This window comes from Plectropomus leopardus, chromosome 3 (genome assembly GCF_026936395.1).
Source record: "Plectropomus leopardus strain MGB_pleo_1.0 chromosome 3, ASM2693639v1, whole genome shotgun sequence".
NCBI lineage: Eukaryota > Metazoa > Chordata > Actinopteri > Perciformes > Serranidae > Plectropomus > Plectropomus leopardus.
In genome coordinates this window covers 20,376,363-20,393,143 of record NC_142178.1, presented here as the reverse complement: position 1 = coordinate 20,393,143, position 16,781 = coordinate 20,376,363, and the positions used below count along the sequence as shown (strand labels likewise).

Genomic DNA, 16,781 nt, shown 5'->3' with positions numbered 1-16,781 from the left:
TATATACAGTGTATGATACACAGAAAAAAAGACATGTACAGTATACATCGAGAGAGACGCAAACATGCAAACAGATAGAAAGAGGCCATAGACAGAGACTGCTAAGCCTTATTGCATTGATGTTTACTACATCTTAAAAACACATTAGGAGCCATCATGATACCTGGAGGTGACTCATATGTCAGATTTTAGTTTCACAGCCTGGATCCAGACCTCATGAACCAAACACATGCCTGTTTATTCTAATTACAAAGCAATTCTCAAGGACTTGGCTTGCCTCGCCCCCATGGTGGGAGATTCATTCATTCATTCATTCATATTTGGTTTATTTGCTCATTTCAGTGTATAATTTCCAAAACAATAACAAAAAGCCATGATGTACTTTTTTTCTCATAACACTTCTACACATCCCATGAACAAACAGTAGAAGGAAGAAGAAAATCTTATAATACCTGCCCCCTTCCTAGGAATAACAGAAGCTACTGTAAATACAGATACAAATGTCCAACCTTTCTATGTTCACCTTTTTTTGCATGCATGTGAAGTCATTACCCAGAGAATTCCACAGTTTGACTCCATATACTGAAACACACATCTGCTTTAATTTGGTGCGAGATACTGACTTTTGAAATTAAACCTTCTTCTATGATACTAATCATTGGATCTTAAAAAACCTCTGTAGATTTTCAGGTAATAATCTGTTTCTGGCTTTAAACATGACTAATAATGTTTTTGAATCAACTTAAATCTTTAAATTTCAACACACGTGAGCTGGTGAACAGTCTGTTCGTATGTGCTCTGACATTAACCTTGTTAATAAGCCTTACTGTTCTTTTCTGTAACACATACAAAGATTTAGTATTAGTCAGATAAATGTTGCCCACCTCGGTGCGACAACTGAAATATGGAAGAATAAGCGATTAATCTATTGATGAAGTGCACTTGGACACCGCTGACCTGGGTTCAATTCCCAACAGTGATCTGTCACTTCAAAGACAGTTGGCATTATTTGCATGTGGGAAGGCAGTGAAGGATCATGGGTATTTTGCTGCACTAATACATAGACAATCATGGGATCTAGTGGGAAGCTATGATTTTGGAATTACACAATCAAATTTGAGAGGAAAAAAAGGTACATAACTGCTATACTGTATAATTTGGCTGCATTTCAGGAGCAGGACCAAAAACAGTTTATAAATGTCTATCTGACCTGCTTACCTGTTCTCATTTACTGTGCATTACTCACTCTGGTGGGGTCCCCTGAGCCCAGGAGCTGAGGTGGATCCCTCCTGAAGGCTTCCCCCAGACTAGAGCGCATCATCCCAATTCACTACTCACATTTGACTATCACTATTCGCACATTTTAATATTTAAAGTTTTAGAGTCACAGCAGTGTTTTGAATTAAATGCCACATGCTAATATTTACCATTAATGTTTACTATGTTAATTTGGGGAATTTTTCCTTCGTCGATGTGAGGGTCTATGGTCAGAGGGATGTCGTATGCTGTAAAGCCCTCTGAGGCAAACTGTGATTTGTGATAATGGGCTATATAAATAAAATTGTCATGACTATCTTAATTAGGTGTGTTAACAACCTAACACAGCTGAGGCTGATGGGAATGTCATTAGTTTTGCAGGTATTTGGTCATAAACCGTAGTAAAGAACAAATTAAAATTTTGACCTGATGATGGCACTTGATGAAAAGAGGCTCCCTCTACTCCAAAATGTGATTTTCTTGTGTTTATGTCCCCAACATGTTTGACCTTGACCTTGGCGTTTTCACATTCCTCTACTGAGGTGACGATGTCTGTGCACTTTCCTAAAATTCAAGATTCAAACGTATGCTGGGCAAGCTAGATAAAGAAATCCAGTAATTAGTCTGAAAAACCCAGAAATTGGTCAGCACCTCATCTCAGAGTCAATGTGTTTTATGAATGGGTTTTTGTTAGATGCTGGAAATAAGGTCTGGGTTAACACAAACTTGAAGAGACTTTCACGTTTTGTTCTATGAAATAAAGTATGTCAGCAAATACCCCAATGTGACCTTTAAAGCATTTATGTGTCTTAGAAAAAAGGCAGTTGCATACAAGTTGCTAAATGAGATGACAGAAGGTCATCAGTCCCGGTTGCTCCGAACACGGCTTTACAGAGGTGGTGGCGTTAAGTCATGTAAACATGGTGTAGTTCATTTTTAGCCAAACTTTAGCTTTTTACCTCTAGCAATTATATTTAGGCCAGGTTTGCTTCCAGCTCAGGGCCATTTGCTGCATGACACCCCCTCTCTCTCGCCCTTTCACGCTTTCATTCTGCCATGTCAAATAAAGGCCAAATTGCCAAAAAATATTTTTAAAAAAACACAAAAAACACAAACTCTACCGATTAATGAAGCCTTGCAAGCTACTGCATTGTCAGCAACATGGCCCTGAAAATATTTCACAATAAAAAGCCTTGTGTCAACAACTGAAGGGATTATTTTGACAGAAATGTTGTACTAAGAAGGCTTTTATTTTTTAAATAGAAACAGAAAAGGTGGAGTTTAAACGTTGGGTAAGTATTATGTCAATATAATTATCAAAAGATCACAGTCTACTCTTGCTGAAAGCTGTGCACATCATGTGGAAAAAAACAGTGAGACTCCATTTCTCTAGATGTGCTACAGCTAAGCAGTGGCTCACTGGCCAGTGTGGGTGCTCTAACTTTTACGTTAACGTTAACAGGTGCAAAAAAAAAAACAAAAAACAACAGGTTCCGCAACGCACATGTGCTTGAAGGAATCACAGCATGTAGCAAATTCTATGATAATCCATCCAATAGTATGGAAATTATCAAACCTCATGGTGGCATTACAGTAAAATCAAGGGCTCACTAAAAGCATTAGGCTTCATCCTCTGGGGACCACAAATATCTATCTAATAGCTGAAATATTTCAGTGTGGACTAAAGTGATGGACCAACCAGCTGACATTACCATCACTGGAGTCACTAACGTGTCTAAAGATGGTTACATGTGCTCGTTTGATGCTTTAGTCCTTTCTTATAAATGTCTCCTTTAGACCTACAATAGCACTGCTTCAAAAGCACAGCATCCTGAATGAGACAGGTGCCATCACAAAGTGCTCCAGCTAAAGAAAAAAAACCCTCGAATCAGGGCTCATAAATCACTTTTGCCGCATCGCAGAGCAATGTCATCCGGAAATTCTCTGCCTCGGCCAATCAGATATGCGCAATTGTCCACATCTGGTAGAATATTTGGCTAATTTTACTCTCAACCCTACAAGCGATGAAAAAGAGGAGAAAAATACTGCCGCTGCGACAAGTTGACAGACTTTTACAATCCTGCCTCAAAGGAGAATAAATTGCTGTGTGGTGTCTTTGTGATGATAAGCTTTCAGACTGGACTTTCTGGTTCATATTTTATCTCCTCACAGATTCCCAGCAGCAAAACAATCCCACCAAAGCAGCTGTGAAGTTATGTGCCATAAAGTTATGATTGAACTGGTGATTTATCCGCCACGATAATACATTTAAGGATCAGCTGTTAGCCTTTAGCTAAACACAAGGATGTTGTCATGCTTGTTTGGGTGGTTATTTGGTGTCTGTTGGGGGAATGTTTGAAAATCCTGTGGGGGGCAGTCAGTGCCAGCTCTGATGAATCACTGAATAAAACAAGCTGTCTGCAATTCCTCAGATCTGGAAACTAGGCTCGCAGTTAAAGAGACATGTTACATTTCACAGCATCAGTGCTGCCGCTTACCTGAGGCAGAGCTTGCATCACTGTGTCCAACAGAGCTCTCATTCCTGTAGCCATCTTCAACAGCTTCAGCACTGAAACATTGTAACGTGTCAGCTCTCATCAGCCACAGAACATCCTGTTTGTGTGTAAGTGTGTGTGACTGTGTTTTTTGTGTCACTGAGTGTGTGTACCTCTTGTTATCCTCAGAACCCTCATGATGCGTATGATGGTGGGGTTTATGGGGAGGGAGGCATTCATCTCTATTTCCTCCAGTGTGATTCCCATGATGGACAACAACACGATAGCGAGGTCCAACTGATTCCATCTTGTCACACACACACACACACACACACACACACACACACACACACACACACACACAGAGAGAGAGAGAGAGAGAGAGAGAGAGAGAGACAGATGCAAACAATTTCAGTTTTTCTCAATGATGAAGATGTGTGTGTTTGAGTGCTAGGGCTGCATGATTAACTGAAAAAAATGACAATCTCGATTCATACGTCCATGTGAAGTCATTTCTAAATGACAGAGATTCACTTGTTCCTGTTTCCTCATGCATTCATGTCATTCTGTATTCACATGTTGATGTGTTCCCTCTACCAATGGGATCCTCCACACACTGCAAAAAGCAAAATATTTCATTTATTTACCTAGTTTATGTGCACGCCTTTTATTTTAGCTCAGTGTACGAGCCTTTACTGTGTTTTCGTGTTGCTCAGCTGTGAGGAGAGCGAAACGTTATGTACACAGGTGACGTTACTTGAGCTAACACACCTTTTGTTACATTACTATAAGTGCAATAAAATCTTTCAAACAAGTGTAATTTATTATTGTATTCTACCCAAAAAAACTGAGACAGATACGAGGTAGAGCCGAAGCTGACATGCGTCTCACCCCTACAACAAGCAACTCTTGTAGCTTTTTACTGAATCTCTGTGGTCTGAAGTTTAGATTTTTTCCTGCGTTGTTTGTATTTTCAGATATCTGCCTTAGTCTAATGTTTCATGTTTGCTCTTAGAAGGATAAGATTTGTGTTATGTCACTGCAGATGAAAACCTAACATTTCCTGTTTTTTTTAGCTGCTTCATAATAAAAGCGTTTACATAACAAAACAATTGGGAAGAATTTTTAGGAAATGAAATATCCACTGATTTACAGCCACTTAACTCAAGTGAAGCACATCATATAATGTATGTTATTTATTCTAAAGCTGTAATTTTACGTTGTCTTTTAAATTCAGCAGCATTTAAGTTAATCACACGAAATTAGGGGTTTATTTCTTACATGAGACTTTTAAGTATAAGTCCAGCACGATGATATATGTTATATGTAAGTCAAGCACTTTGACAATGTTAATGATGTTAATAACACGAAAAATGTTAATGTCTTCAATGTAAACCTCGTCTAGACAGCATGCATCTCGGATGTGTTTTTTCACTTGGGATCTAAGAGGGCAATAAATGTTTTTGTTGAAAAAAATAAGACTTGTGAGAGAGAATCATGATCTAGTTCTTATGAAGAAAAATTCACATTTGATAAGAATTGTACAGCCCTAGTAAGTGCCTTTGCATTGATGTGAGAACTTGAATACCTCTCTTTGAAAAAGCGCCGCAGGCCAAAAGCGATGAGTTTGAGAATGGCCTCGATGACAAAAACCACTGTGAAGACGTAATTGCAGTACTTCAGTATCTCCTCGAGGTACTGCGGGACACACAGACGCAGACACACACATCAAAAACCCACGGTGACTGTACTGTAACACCGCATACTGCTTCATTACTATGGTTCTAGGGCAGGTGATAGAAGGTGTTGCCATGGTTACCTGAGGCTGGTTGTAATGCTCCATGCTCATTGTGAGGAGGTTTGTGAATATGATGATGGTGATGAAGAGATCCAGGTAGTGGCTGGTGCACACGGTGTGGATGGATCGACGCAATGGGGAGTAGTCAGCATAATAAGGCTTCTCCTGGGCCCCTGTGTTACACAGACACACACACAGACACACACACAGACACACAGACACACAGACACACACACACACACACACGGTCATTAAAATGCTTCTGGAAGAAAAATATGATATGGGCTATGAAGTCACTGATGAAGTGGGTGCCAAGTGGCGCACTGCTGTGTGTTTGAGTGTGCAGGTGTGTGTGAGTGTGCACATGTGTGAGAGTGTGTGTGTGTGTGTACAGACTAAAAGTGCCACCTCAGGAATTCAATCCTATCCATCACGGACACACACACGCACTGCATGGCACCTCAAGGTGTCTTTGGGCAGAAACCCTCACTGTCTGCTGCCAGACAGTTAACTGACAAAGAGGAAAGCACTACTAGAGATTACACTGCAGAGAGAGGAGGACAGTGTGAGACAGCAAGGAGGCAGAGAGCAAGAAGAAGAAAGAGAGTGTGTGTAGTAAAAGTGTGCATCTGAAATTATGCATGTACTCATACAGTATGTATGTGGAAAAAGAGGTTTATCATGTGCGCTTGTGATATTACATCGACAATATATGGCCAGAAGTATGTGGACGCCTCTGTCTTGTGTATGTTTGGTCTAAGGATAATTTACTGGTTTGGGCTAGGTCCCTTATGGAAATATTAACGCTAAAGCATACAATGAGAGTGTAGACAATAGTGTGCTTCAGGCTTTGTGGCAACAGTTTGGGGAAGTCCCTTTCCTATTTCAACATAACAATGTCCTGGTACACAAAGCAAGGTCCATGAAGAAATGCTTTTCCCAGTTCAGGATGAACTGGAACGCCAACTGAGAGCCAGGCCTTATCACCAAACATTAGTGCCAGATCTCACTAATCCTGGATGTCCACTGGATGAAGCTCCATTGCATTCTGCTTGCGCTGCGGCTCAGTCACATTTCAAATGTCCACTGGAAACAATTCAGAGGTGGAGCATCTTAAAATTGTCTATTCTTTAGCCGCCACATTTCCATAATTTTTTAAGAAGTTTGTCTTACATTTATCTGTGTTTTAACAAACATAATGTTTTTCACATTTGCAACTGATCCATGATCAGTGAGAGCACAGATACTTTGCGGCTGTACTTTTGTGTTTTAAGCACTATACACAGCATGCCGTCTATATTTTGTGTCTGTATAATATTAGAAGAAGAAAAACAGCAATTTTTCCTCTAGTTCTTCACAGACATTTGGAGGAGAAGTGATTGAATAAACAAGAAAAACCATGAGTGGGATGCCCTAATCTTGGGTCCTGTGGACATTGGTTTGAATGGAAGCAGATTATCTGCGGCAGCTGCAACATAGCCAAAATGAAGTGGATGGAGAAAATAATGCTCCTGTGCCTGAAAAGATGCAAATACCTGCAGCCAAGTTCAAACATCTTGTGGAAAGCATTACTAGAAGAGTGGAAGCTCTAATGGCAGCCTATTTTATCCCTTTTTTTATGTCTTGTTCGTGTCTTTTAGTAAGTAAGCAATTAAGTGAAGTTAGCACCTTTCCAAGTAGATAATCACAAAGTGTTTACCATTAAAAACACTTTAGACAATAAAAGCAATGTAAAAGAAAGATAGCAACAATACCGAGCACAGGGCAGACAAGATAAACACAGCAAGCAAATAAATAAGGACAAATAAACAGGTTATTAGCTCTTTGGATGGGACAATCAAAAGCCTGTCTGAATAAAATTGTTTTGAACTGTTTCATACAAATATCATGAGTCGAAGGATCACAATAATCAGAGGAGAGCGTTTCAAAGACTGGGGGAAACAGACTCAAAAGCATTTTGAGTTTTACAGTGAGTTTGAGGGACATCCAGTAACTTAATCTCAGATGATCTAAAAGCCTGATTTGTCACACAAGGGTGGAGGTGGTTAGCATTATACTGGGGAGTTAAAACTATTAAGGGCTCTAAATGTTAGTATCAATACTTCAAAAAAATATGAAATTTAATGAGAAGCTAGTAAAAGCGAGGACGAAATTGGTGTGATATGTGATCTCGTTACTCAGATCCCAGCAGCAGCATTTTCGACAGTCTGAGGAGAGTTTGGGGAGGTTTGATTAAAACTGGTAAAAAGAGCAATAAAATAATCTAAATGAGAAGGTTAAAATCATGGAGTGTAAAATACCAAAATAACTGAATGTCAGACATAAAAATAATAAAAGATACCATTATAACGGCTAATAATCTGCCCAAGAGGCAACATGTATAGGGCCAACAGCACTGGACCAAAAACAAACAGCACAAGACAGAGGTGCTTTATCCGACATAAACTGACCCACAGAGCTCGTGAAAAATGTCTGTCCATCTGCAAGTTAGGATGAAAACTGCCCTGAAAATACCCGCTAATCAGTAAGGTGTGTTTTAAAGGCTGCATGATCAATAATGTTGAAAGATAATAAATCTATCTATCTATCTATCTATCTATCTATCTATCTATCTATATATCTCTTTACCAATAAAGAGCATTTCCCTTATCCTGCAACCACAATAATGCAGTGATGTGAAGTTGAAGTTTTTTTTATTGTAAAGCACTCTGTAAATTTGTTCTGAACCATTCTGTGTACATGAAAGTATTAATACTATTATCATTAGCATTATTATCACTGCCCATTGTTTTGGAATTACATATTTAATGATCAGAAATGGGTGTAATGTCTTGGTGTCCACATACTTTGGGCCATATACCATATGTCTCTTGTTTCCCCTTCTCCCCTTCCCTTCCCGTTATCTCACTTCTCCTCCTTTTCTCCAATCGTCTCTGACGTTTCTCCTCCCTCAGTCGCGCCTCCTCCTCCTCCTGCTGCTGGCGACACTTGTGAAAGTTTTCCACCACCACGCCCACAAACATGTTGAGCACAAAGAAGCTGACGATGAGGAGGAAAGAGATGAAAAATAGCAGCATCCAAGGGTTGTTGTTTCTTATTGGCTGCAGAGACACAGAGAAAGAAAATGGAAAAGGACAGGAGGAGGAGGAGGAGGAGGAGGAGAGGTAGAATGGGGACAAAAAGCAAAAAAGAGGACCAAAGAGTGACAAGAGAGGGTGAGGATAGGTGGAGAGGAAGAAGAGGAGAGAGCATAAATAAGAAGACAATGTAAACCCTGAGTCAGCACTGAAACTGCAAGCTCCGTCAAGTCACATCTATTTATCCATCTGCCTTTTTTCTTCCCTTACTCATCCCATCTCTCCTTCCGTTTCTGCTCGAAACAAACAGGACCAAATGGTGCCTGAGACTGACACGAAACAGAACCAAAACACAGTGAATTATTATCTACACCAGCTAAATAGTTCCTATGTCTCCTTGATCTTTCTTCCTTTCTATGTGTGTGTGTGTGTGTGTGTGTGTGTGTTTTTGTGTCTTTACCTGCTGGTCCACTGCAACAGCATCCAGACCATCATACATGATGCTGACCCAGCCATCTTTACATGACAGCACAAACAGTGACATCAGCGCCTGAAAGAGGGAGACGCATATAAATCAGCACCATGCTGTCGATCAGTTTGTAAGAGCAAGTGTCAGCCCTGTGTGTGTGTGTGTGTGTGTGTGTGTGTGTGTGTGTGTGTGCGCGCGCGTGCGTGCGACAAACCTGTCCCAGGTTGTCAAAGTTGTATTTCCGTCGAACCCAGTGGTATCCTGCCTCCAGACACTGGGTTTTATTGGTGATATTGCTCAAATCGCGCCCGTCACAGTAGAAGAACTTCCCTTTAAACAGCTGCATTCACAGACAGATGTGTGCACACAGTTTAACACACACAAAAACACCTCAAGGAAATGCAAACAAAGCTTTAAAGAGTGAGAAAAGGTTGGTGTATTACTGTACAGTAAATTACTCAACGGGCGCCCACAGGCCAAATGTGTGATGTAACTAAGATATCCAAGTACCGTCTGGTCAGAAAATGTTTGGGTGGGAGCACCTACTGTACTCAAACTGAGTTTTTTTTTTTGGGGGGGGGGGCTCTTTGTATAAATGTAAACACAAAAATTCAGAGAAATTCTTCAAGGCATTCTCTTTTAAACAAGTAAAATGCCTTTATTGTCATAACATCGTCATGTTAGTCATTTGAAAAAACTCAGAGGTGTGTTTGTTTTGGCTGCAAGAAAAACCATACAAATAGTCATTTTGCAGATATTGTTTTAGTGGAGAAGTTCTGTTACTACTTGCTACTGGGTTTTTTTTCGTTTGATAACTTAAAGGCATTGAGTACCGAAACCCAGCTTTACTTGTGACCCCTAAAAATGAAGCAAAACAGATGTCAGTTACAAGCAGCTTAACCAAAGAGCATGTTCCCCTCACATATTCTCGCCTTTTAAGGATTTACATTTCACTACATTAAATTACATTACATTTATTTAGCTGACACTTTCATCCAAAGTGACTTACAATAAGTGCGTTCAGTCATATGAGTACAACCCAGAAAAGTGCAAGAATCATGCAGTGCTGGATCACTGAAGGATTTTGGGGCCTGACGAATTAAATTATCCAGTATTTCACAAGAAACCAAAAGCAATTACTATTCAAGTACTGATAAGATTTTTAGTGATTATTTGGGACCCCTGAGATTTATCTTGCGACAACATGGGAACTACTGTTGTATACAATGATAATTTTATTGGTCCTTTCTTTTATATCCTGCACAACTGTGTAAAGTTCAACAAAAAATGACAATTTATCAATTTGCTTTGAATAATAAAATAATATATATATAATATAAAAATAATAAAATTAAAAATGTAGAAATTCAGGTAAAAATCCAATCAGAAAAAAAATTTCAGCACAGTCCCTCTGTACTAGAACCATTGTATTTTTAATTACTTCCAGGGACTCTGGTGCATAATCAGCAGCTCATTTGCATTTTCTCCCAATTTTTCTCTCCACTTTTTATTACCTGGAGTGTTTTCAGAGATGTGCCTCGTTAATTTAAAACCACGGTGATCAGTGTCTTCTTGCAGCAAAAAAGACAACAAGCTTTGAAAGTTTGGGCACATATAAACTGAGTGAAAATAGGTTTAAAATGAGTATTTTTCAATATAAAAATAAAAACTTAAATAATGAAGCTTATCTTCAACCAGGAGGGGCAAACAGGGAATATACAGTGTAAATGTTTACCTGGACTCCCAGAATTCCAAACACGATGAAAAAAGCACAGCAGATCAGGACAATGTTCCCAATTGGCCTGAGAGATGTGATCAGAGTCTCCACCACCAGTTTTAGACCAGGAGCACGACTTATTACCCTGCGACACACACACACACACACACACACACACACACACACACACACACACACACACACACACACACACACACACACAGTCATACAAATGCTACACAGGTACACTAGTTATTAATGGAGGAAACAAAAGACAAAATCTACCATACTCTTACCTGAGTGGTCGCAGTGTGCGCAGAAGACGAAGGACACGGAGGATGCCAAAGATTCTATTACCCCCTGCCGATGCCATGGACACCAGGATGTCCACAAGCGAGACAAACACCAGCAGTCCGTCTAAGACATTCCAGCTGCTCTGCAGGTACACACCGTTCCCAAAGTACAGGCCCATAGCTACCACCTTGACACACAGGCAGGCACACACAGATCCACCAAAATTACTGAAATAATAAATTAATATGAGGAGTAAAATGAGTCTGAAAGCAATTCTGATCCCCACCCAGGAAGAAAATTGCCCCATTTATGAGTAAGACGAGAAAATGACTTTGGAGTGAAGTGCTCATTCAGGAAACATGTCTTGTTATGGTTACCTTGATCATCATTTCACCCACGAAGATCACAGTGAAGATGTAATTGGACACACTGAGGAACACCCGCTCCTGTCACACACACACACACACACACACACACACATTCCCGTGTGAGTGGGCACAGACACACACAGAAGCACATTTGTCAATTTAAGGGTTTCGTGTCCCAGTAGCTTTAGCTTTGATTCTGGACTCTAACTGCAGCGTGTTACATAATGAGCTGGAAAAAAAACAACTATTAGGATTGTAGTAGAAACATAATAAAAACATACTGAGAACAGCACGTGTTCGTATAATAACTCCCAAACCGCTGTTACATTGGCAGAAAGCATATGAATGACTGTAATTGACAGCTTGTGTAGTGTGTGTGTGTGTGTGATCTGATACTTCTATCTTTGTGAGGACTGATACCTAAAGCCCTGACAGTGAGGCTGGTCCACACTTCTTTACAGGGCTGTTTAAGGTTTAGACTGGATGTTAGGATTACGGGTAGAATCAGATTGAGCTTAAAGGGACAGTTCACCCCAAAATCAAAAATACACATTTTTCCTCTTACCAGTTTTGCTATTTATAAATCTACATTGTTTTGGTGTGAGTAGCAGAGTGTTGGAGATATTGACTGTAGAAATGTCTGCCTTCTCTCCAATATAATGGAACTAGATGCACCTAAAATATTAATTTGAAAAACTCAACAGCAATGTCTCTTCACAGAAATCAAACAGTTCAATGTCTTTTCTTCTGATTTTTCTTCTTTGGCTATAATGATATAATATAATGGATTATAATAAGATAATATGATAGCTAGCTCAGAGATGCTAGAGTAGACGCATGCATCCTTCGGCACAGTGATACGGCTTATGGGTGTAGTTTGGTAAAAAGAATATAGCTCCCACTTGAACCCTCTGACAACAAGGACTGCGGATTATTTGGAGTAACCGGGTCATGATTTTTCACACGCCGAGTGCCATCTAGTTGCATTGTATTGGAAAGAAGGCAGACATCTCTGCAGCCGATATCTCTTTTCTACACTCAATTCAAACCAAAACAATCCAGATTAATAAACAGCACTACAGGCAAGAGTTTAAATGTGTATTTTTGATTTTGAGGTGAGCTGTCTCTTTAAGGTGAGGAAAGTCTGTTTGTATTGTACCTTCCAGCCTCAGTTTATATAATATAGAAAACAAATGCATTAATATCACTTTTAAAAACAAAAAGAGGCTCGAAATGATAATAATAATAAAAAAAACACCAGACATGGAATACAGTTCCATTGCAAAATTACAACCATTACATTTAGTTTAAAGGTCATTGGGCGTGTTATCACAAGTGCTAGGGAATGCAATATGTCAGTGACATAGTGATGTATAGAGAAAAAAAAATGTGTTGGCATGTGAGTGTGTTACCATGCTGTTGGGCTGTATGTCAGGTCTCTCCAGTGCAATGGTGATACAATTCAGGAAGATGAAGAGGAGGATGATATGATCAAACATCTTGTGACCGATGACCCTCTGACACCACGACCTGAACCTAAGGAGAGAAACAGAGACAGAAATAAATTAGCTACTCCTGTTTGTATTGATCACACATCACCTCCATCACTGCCATGTCAACATAATGTGTTTGTTTTCATCAAGCCAGCTTTAATTGATAAAAGTGAACGCACTGTATTACTATGCCTTGGCTGTAACCTTCACACTTCAACTGTGAATTTTCACACATGCTGTGGTTTAAGGCACCTAGGTCACTCAGGAGAATATCAGGGACAGTGTGTGTGTGTGTGTGTGTGTGTGCGTGCGTGCGTGCATGCGTGCGTGCGTGCGTGTATACCGGTTGTGTGGAGCAAACACATATAGGGACCACTCTTCATGCTCCGTGCACCACTGAGGCTGATATGGCTCCAGCATCTTCTTCAGCTTCTTACATAAGCTCTGAGGGGCACGTGCACACACACAGACAGACAGACAGACAGACAGACAGACAGACAGACAGACAGACACACACACACACACACACACACACACACACACACACACACACACACACACACACACACACACACACACACATTTGCATGAGATTACATGAGAATTACTTTTTTTTAGTCATTGTTAGTTCATTTTCTATATCATTCTGTTCACTCATTAAACTCAAGCAGTGATCATCTTTTAATCCAAAGCGAAACTGAAAAGAATTTACTTGGTGGTAAGCAGTGAATTGCAGTGGTGACCTCACGTTGTATCAGTGCGGAAAAAATTCAAACTCAGCACAGGTTTTTCAAACAATCTTCCCAATACTTCCTGCACCCTCTTTATAATTCAAATTCAGCTAATTAAATATTTTCAAAGTGTCTAAGGGTAATAAGGTTGAAATGTATGCCTTCGCAGGATAATTAGCAGCAAGTTTTTGAACTTTCGAACACTACGAAACAAGTTCTTTTATTAACTAAAAAGAACTGAAGCGGGAAGTAATCAAAATGCCTTCTTTGTGTGACTTCATCGTGAAACGCTTAAACATCTATATTTAAAGAGAGCTGCACCTCCTCAGGCTCTTCCTCCTCCTGATCGCTGTGGCAGTGTGTGGTCAGAGGAGCGTCGTCGTAGCAGTGGTCAGGGAGGTGAAAGGTGGTGCCGTTGCAGTCGGGTGGGTGGAGCATGGGCACCTGCAGGTACTCAGGCTGGTCCAGCGACTGCTCCCTGCTGCTGAGGTTGGAGCTCGTGTGTGTGTCGGACAGCAGGGACTCCATCTCTCCTGACTGGCTCTTCCTGTGGAGGCTGGGGGCTCGGCTGATGCTGGTCCAGCTGGAGCGCCGGCTCTCTGACCCGCTGTCCCACGGAACCTGTGAGGGCAACTTTAAAGAACAGGAACAAACATACATATATTTAACTGTTTAACTGATAACATTAACTGGTCAGAATTCTTTTGTAGATTAACGGTTCATTTTTAATATCGCTAATCACAGCGTCAGTTTAGGCCTCTATATGACCTCATTTTATGTAACAATGATTCTGCTAGGGCTGTATTAGCAAAGAGACACACTGCATCAAAACAAACTATAACCAAGCAAAGTGCATTGAAAACCTCCAAAATGACCATCTCATCCTCCCCTTTATTTTAATAGGTCCGGCATCTGCTTCTGCCAGTCACTTGGTGACTTCAAACTGACATTATTGGTCAGTTTGAAGTGGCTGCACTGATACTGTACCCCCCGCTCGCCCTGATCCTGCTCTTGGTCCTGGTTGCGCCGATGCTGTGATCATGCCTTTGGACACCTCCGTATCAATATATGCATGAGACTCTTATCAACACCCACAATATCATCATAAAGTGCATTTGATAATTTCACACTTACCATTATTGTATTATGACATGCATCTGTTTCCATTTTTGCTGTGCCTCTCTCCCCCCTCTCCTCCCCTCTCCTCCCCTCTCCTCCCCTCTCTCTTTCTCTTTCCTTTTTGCCATGATTGTATTTCATTTGTTAATTACGACATCTATTGCACGTCTGTCCGTCCTGGAAGAGGGATCCCTCATCATCCTCTGCTGCTCTTCCTGAGGTTTCTTCCTTTTTTTCCCCGTTACAGGGGTTCTTTTCCGGGAGTTTTTCCTTGGGTGATGTGAGGGTCTAAGGGCAGAGGGATGTCATACACTGTAAAGCCCTCTGAGGCAAACCATGTTTTGTGATAATAGGCTCTATAAATAAAATTGACTTGACATCAAAGTTGAAAAGCGGTGCCTCCAGCACAAGTAGCAACAGTTATTCTGGTGATAGCTCCGCGAGCATGATGAGAAAGCTTTATGTCAAGGTAGCTGAGTCACATTCAGCCCAAACCAAGCCAAACAAAAACCGTCTGTTACAGCAGAACTACTAGATGGTCTGACTGATGTGAAAGACTGATGTCCCACAGAGGAAGAGAGAGAGAGTGGGTGTGAGCTTGCTGTTTTTTGAATGAACTGAAATTCATTGTGACCATAAAACTTGAAACTATTGCCAGAAAATTGACAATGGGACTCCTTTTGGACTCATATATATTTTGTTTATATTTGTTTTGTTGTCTTTTTTGGCAATGAGGAGCATTTTGTTTTATTGGGTAAACTGTAATTAAGTTTCTGTTTATGGATCCCAGCAGCACCTCTGCTCTTAAATGAAAACTCTCTCTATTTATTTGAAAAATAAAGTTGTTTTCATGGTCTTCCTACTACAACTGGTTACTTTTTTGTGGTAACAAATCTACCTTTGTTGTTTAGTTGGTTGACCAATATTTACATTTAAGCCATACATCATTTGTATTGCTGAAGTTTGAGAGTGTGTAGCTATGCAACTCTACGCCTCCTGACTATTACTCCATAAAATCCAAACAAAAACTTGGCCTTATAGTTGCACACAAAAGCCACCACAGAACACTTCTTATTTCTGCTAAAGCTGGATCAACATATAACAAGTGAGCATTGCCCCAAGTGACAAACTGAGCACAGGGGGCAAGACATTAATGTAACTACATCACAGAGGAGAGAAATACTATGAAAGAAACAGCTTTTTAGAGAACAAAAATATTTACTCATCCTAAGTCCTCCTCCCATTATGCTTGTACTGTTTTAAAAAAGGAAGAAAAAAAAAGATGTGCAGTGTGCTGTGTAAAACTGGATTCACAGAGTCAAACGCCAATGTCCTATGTTACTGTGCAAACAAAAGTAACACTGCATATTAGTACCACTACCTGAAACACCACAAAAAGGTCAGGAAAACTTCAGTGGAAAAACCCCATCGTCCAGCCCACCAAACACCCACAGCTGGAGAGAACACCATCACTGACAGCAGCGTGCCACCAATTAACAGGCAGTAACGGTCGAAAAGAGCAGCAATGCATGTCATTTTTCTGTGCACTGCACAGGTTACACTCCCGGTCACGCCTCAAAAACCACATTTCTCCCCTGCGATGATTCTGACACACCACATGATCAGAACTGATTGTAAGTTTGCTTGGATCCACTCGGGTATTAGACATATTGACACAGACCTAAGACATGGGTAAATAGAGCAGGCCGACCAAAGAAATGCTGGTTGCAAGATATTTGGCTCTCCACATGTTTTATGAGGAAGGAAATGTATTCAAGTCATTTAGGTCTTAAGAACACTCACGATAGGTTTTGTTGAGAAACACTCAATTTAAAACATACAAAACTCTGCTAGGCGCCTTTAATAGAAGCTCATTAAGATGTCATGTTTTCTTATTTAGATTATACAACTGTTCAGTGGGACGTGTATATTTTTAGCTCGTTTAAAACAAATCATCAGTTTT

At 40.3% G+C, this 16,781-nt stretch overlaps 1 protein-coding gene across 3 annotated transcripts in view; it reads right to left on the bottom strand.

Moving 5' to 3' along the window:
• Positions 1-16,781, bottom strand: part of LOC121941811 (voltage-dependent T-type calcium channel subunit alpha-1H-like) — a 64,474-nt gene that overhangs the window by 7,489 nt on the left and 40,204 nt on the right. For all 3 annotated transcript variants that reach the window (XM_088075848.1, XM_088075847.1, XM_088075849.1), the window contains 13 exons: positions 14,021-14,332; positions 13,312-13,412; positions 12,888-13,011; positions 11,485-11,553; positions 11,110-11,294; positions 10,832-10,958; positions 9,311-9,436; positions 9,088-9,177; positions 8,459-8,651; positions 5,572-5,723; positions 5,341-5,450; positions 3,926-4,059; positions 3,756-3,826 (listed from right to left, as the gene is read on the bottom strand). In XM_088075848.1, coding sequence (XP_087931974.1) covers positions 3,756-3,826; positions 3,926-4,059; positions 5,341-5,450; positions 5,572-5,723; positions 8,459-8,651; positions 9,088-9,177; positions 9,311-9,436; positions 10,832-10,958; positions 11,110-11,294; positions 11,485-11,553; positions 12,888-13,011; positions 13,312-13,412; positions 14,021-14,332 — 1,794 coding nt within the window. The remainder of the gene's footprint in view (positions 1-3,755; positions 3,827-3,925; positions 4,060-5,340; positions 5,451-5,571; positions 5,724-8,458; positions 8,652-9,087; positions 9,178-9,310; positions 9,437-10,831; positions 10,959-11,109; positions 11,295-11,484; positions 11,554-12,887; positions 13,012-13,311; positions 13,413-14,020; positions 14,333-16,781) is intronic.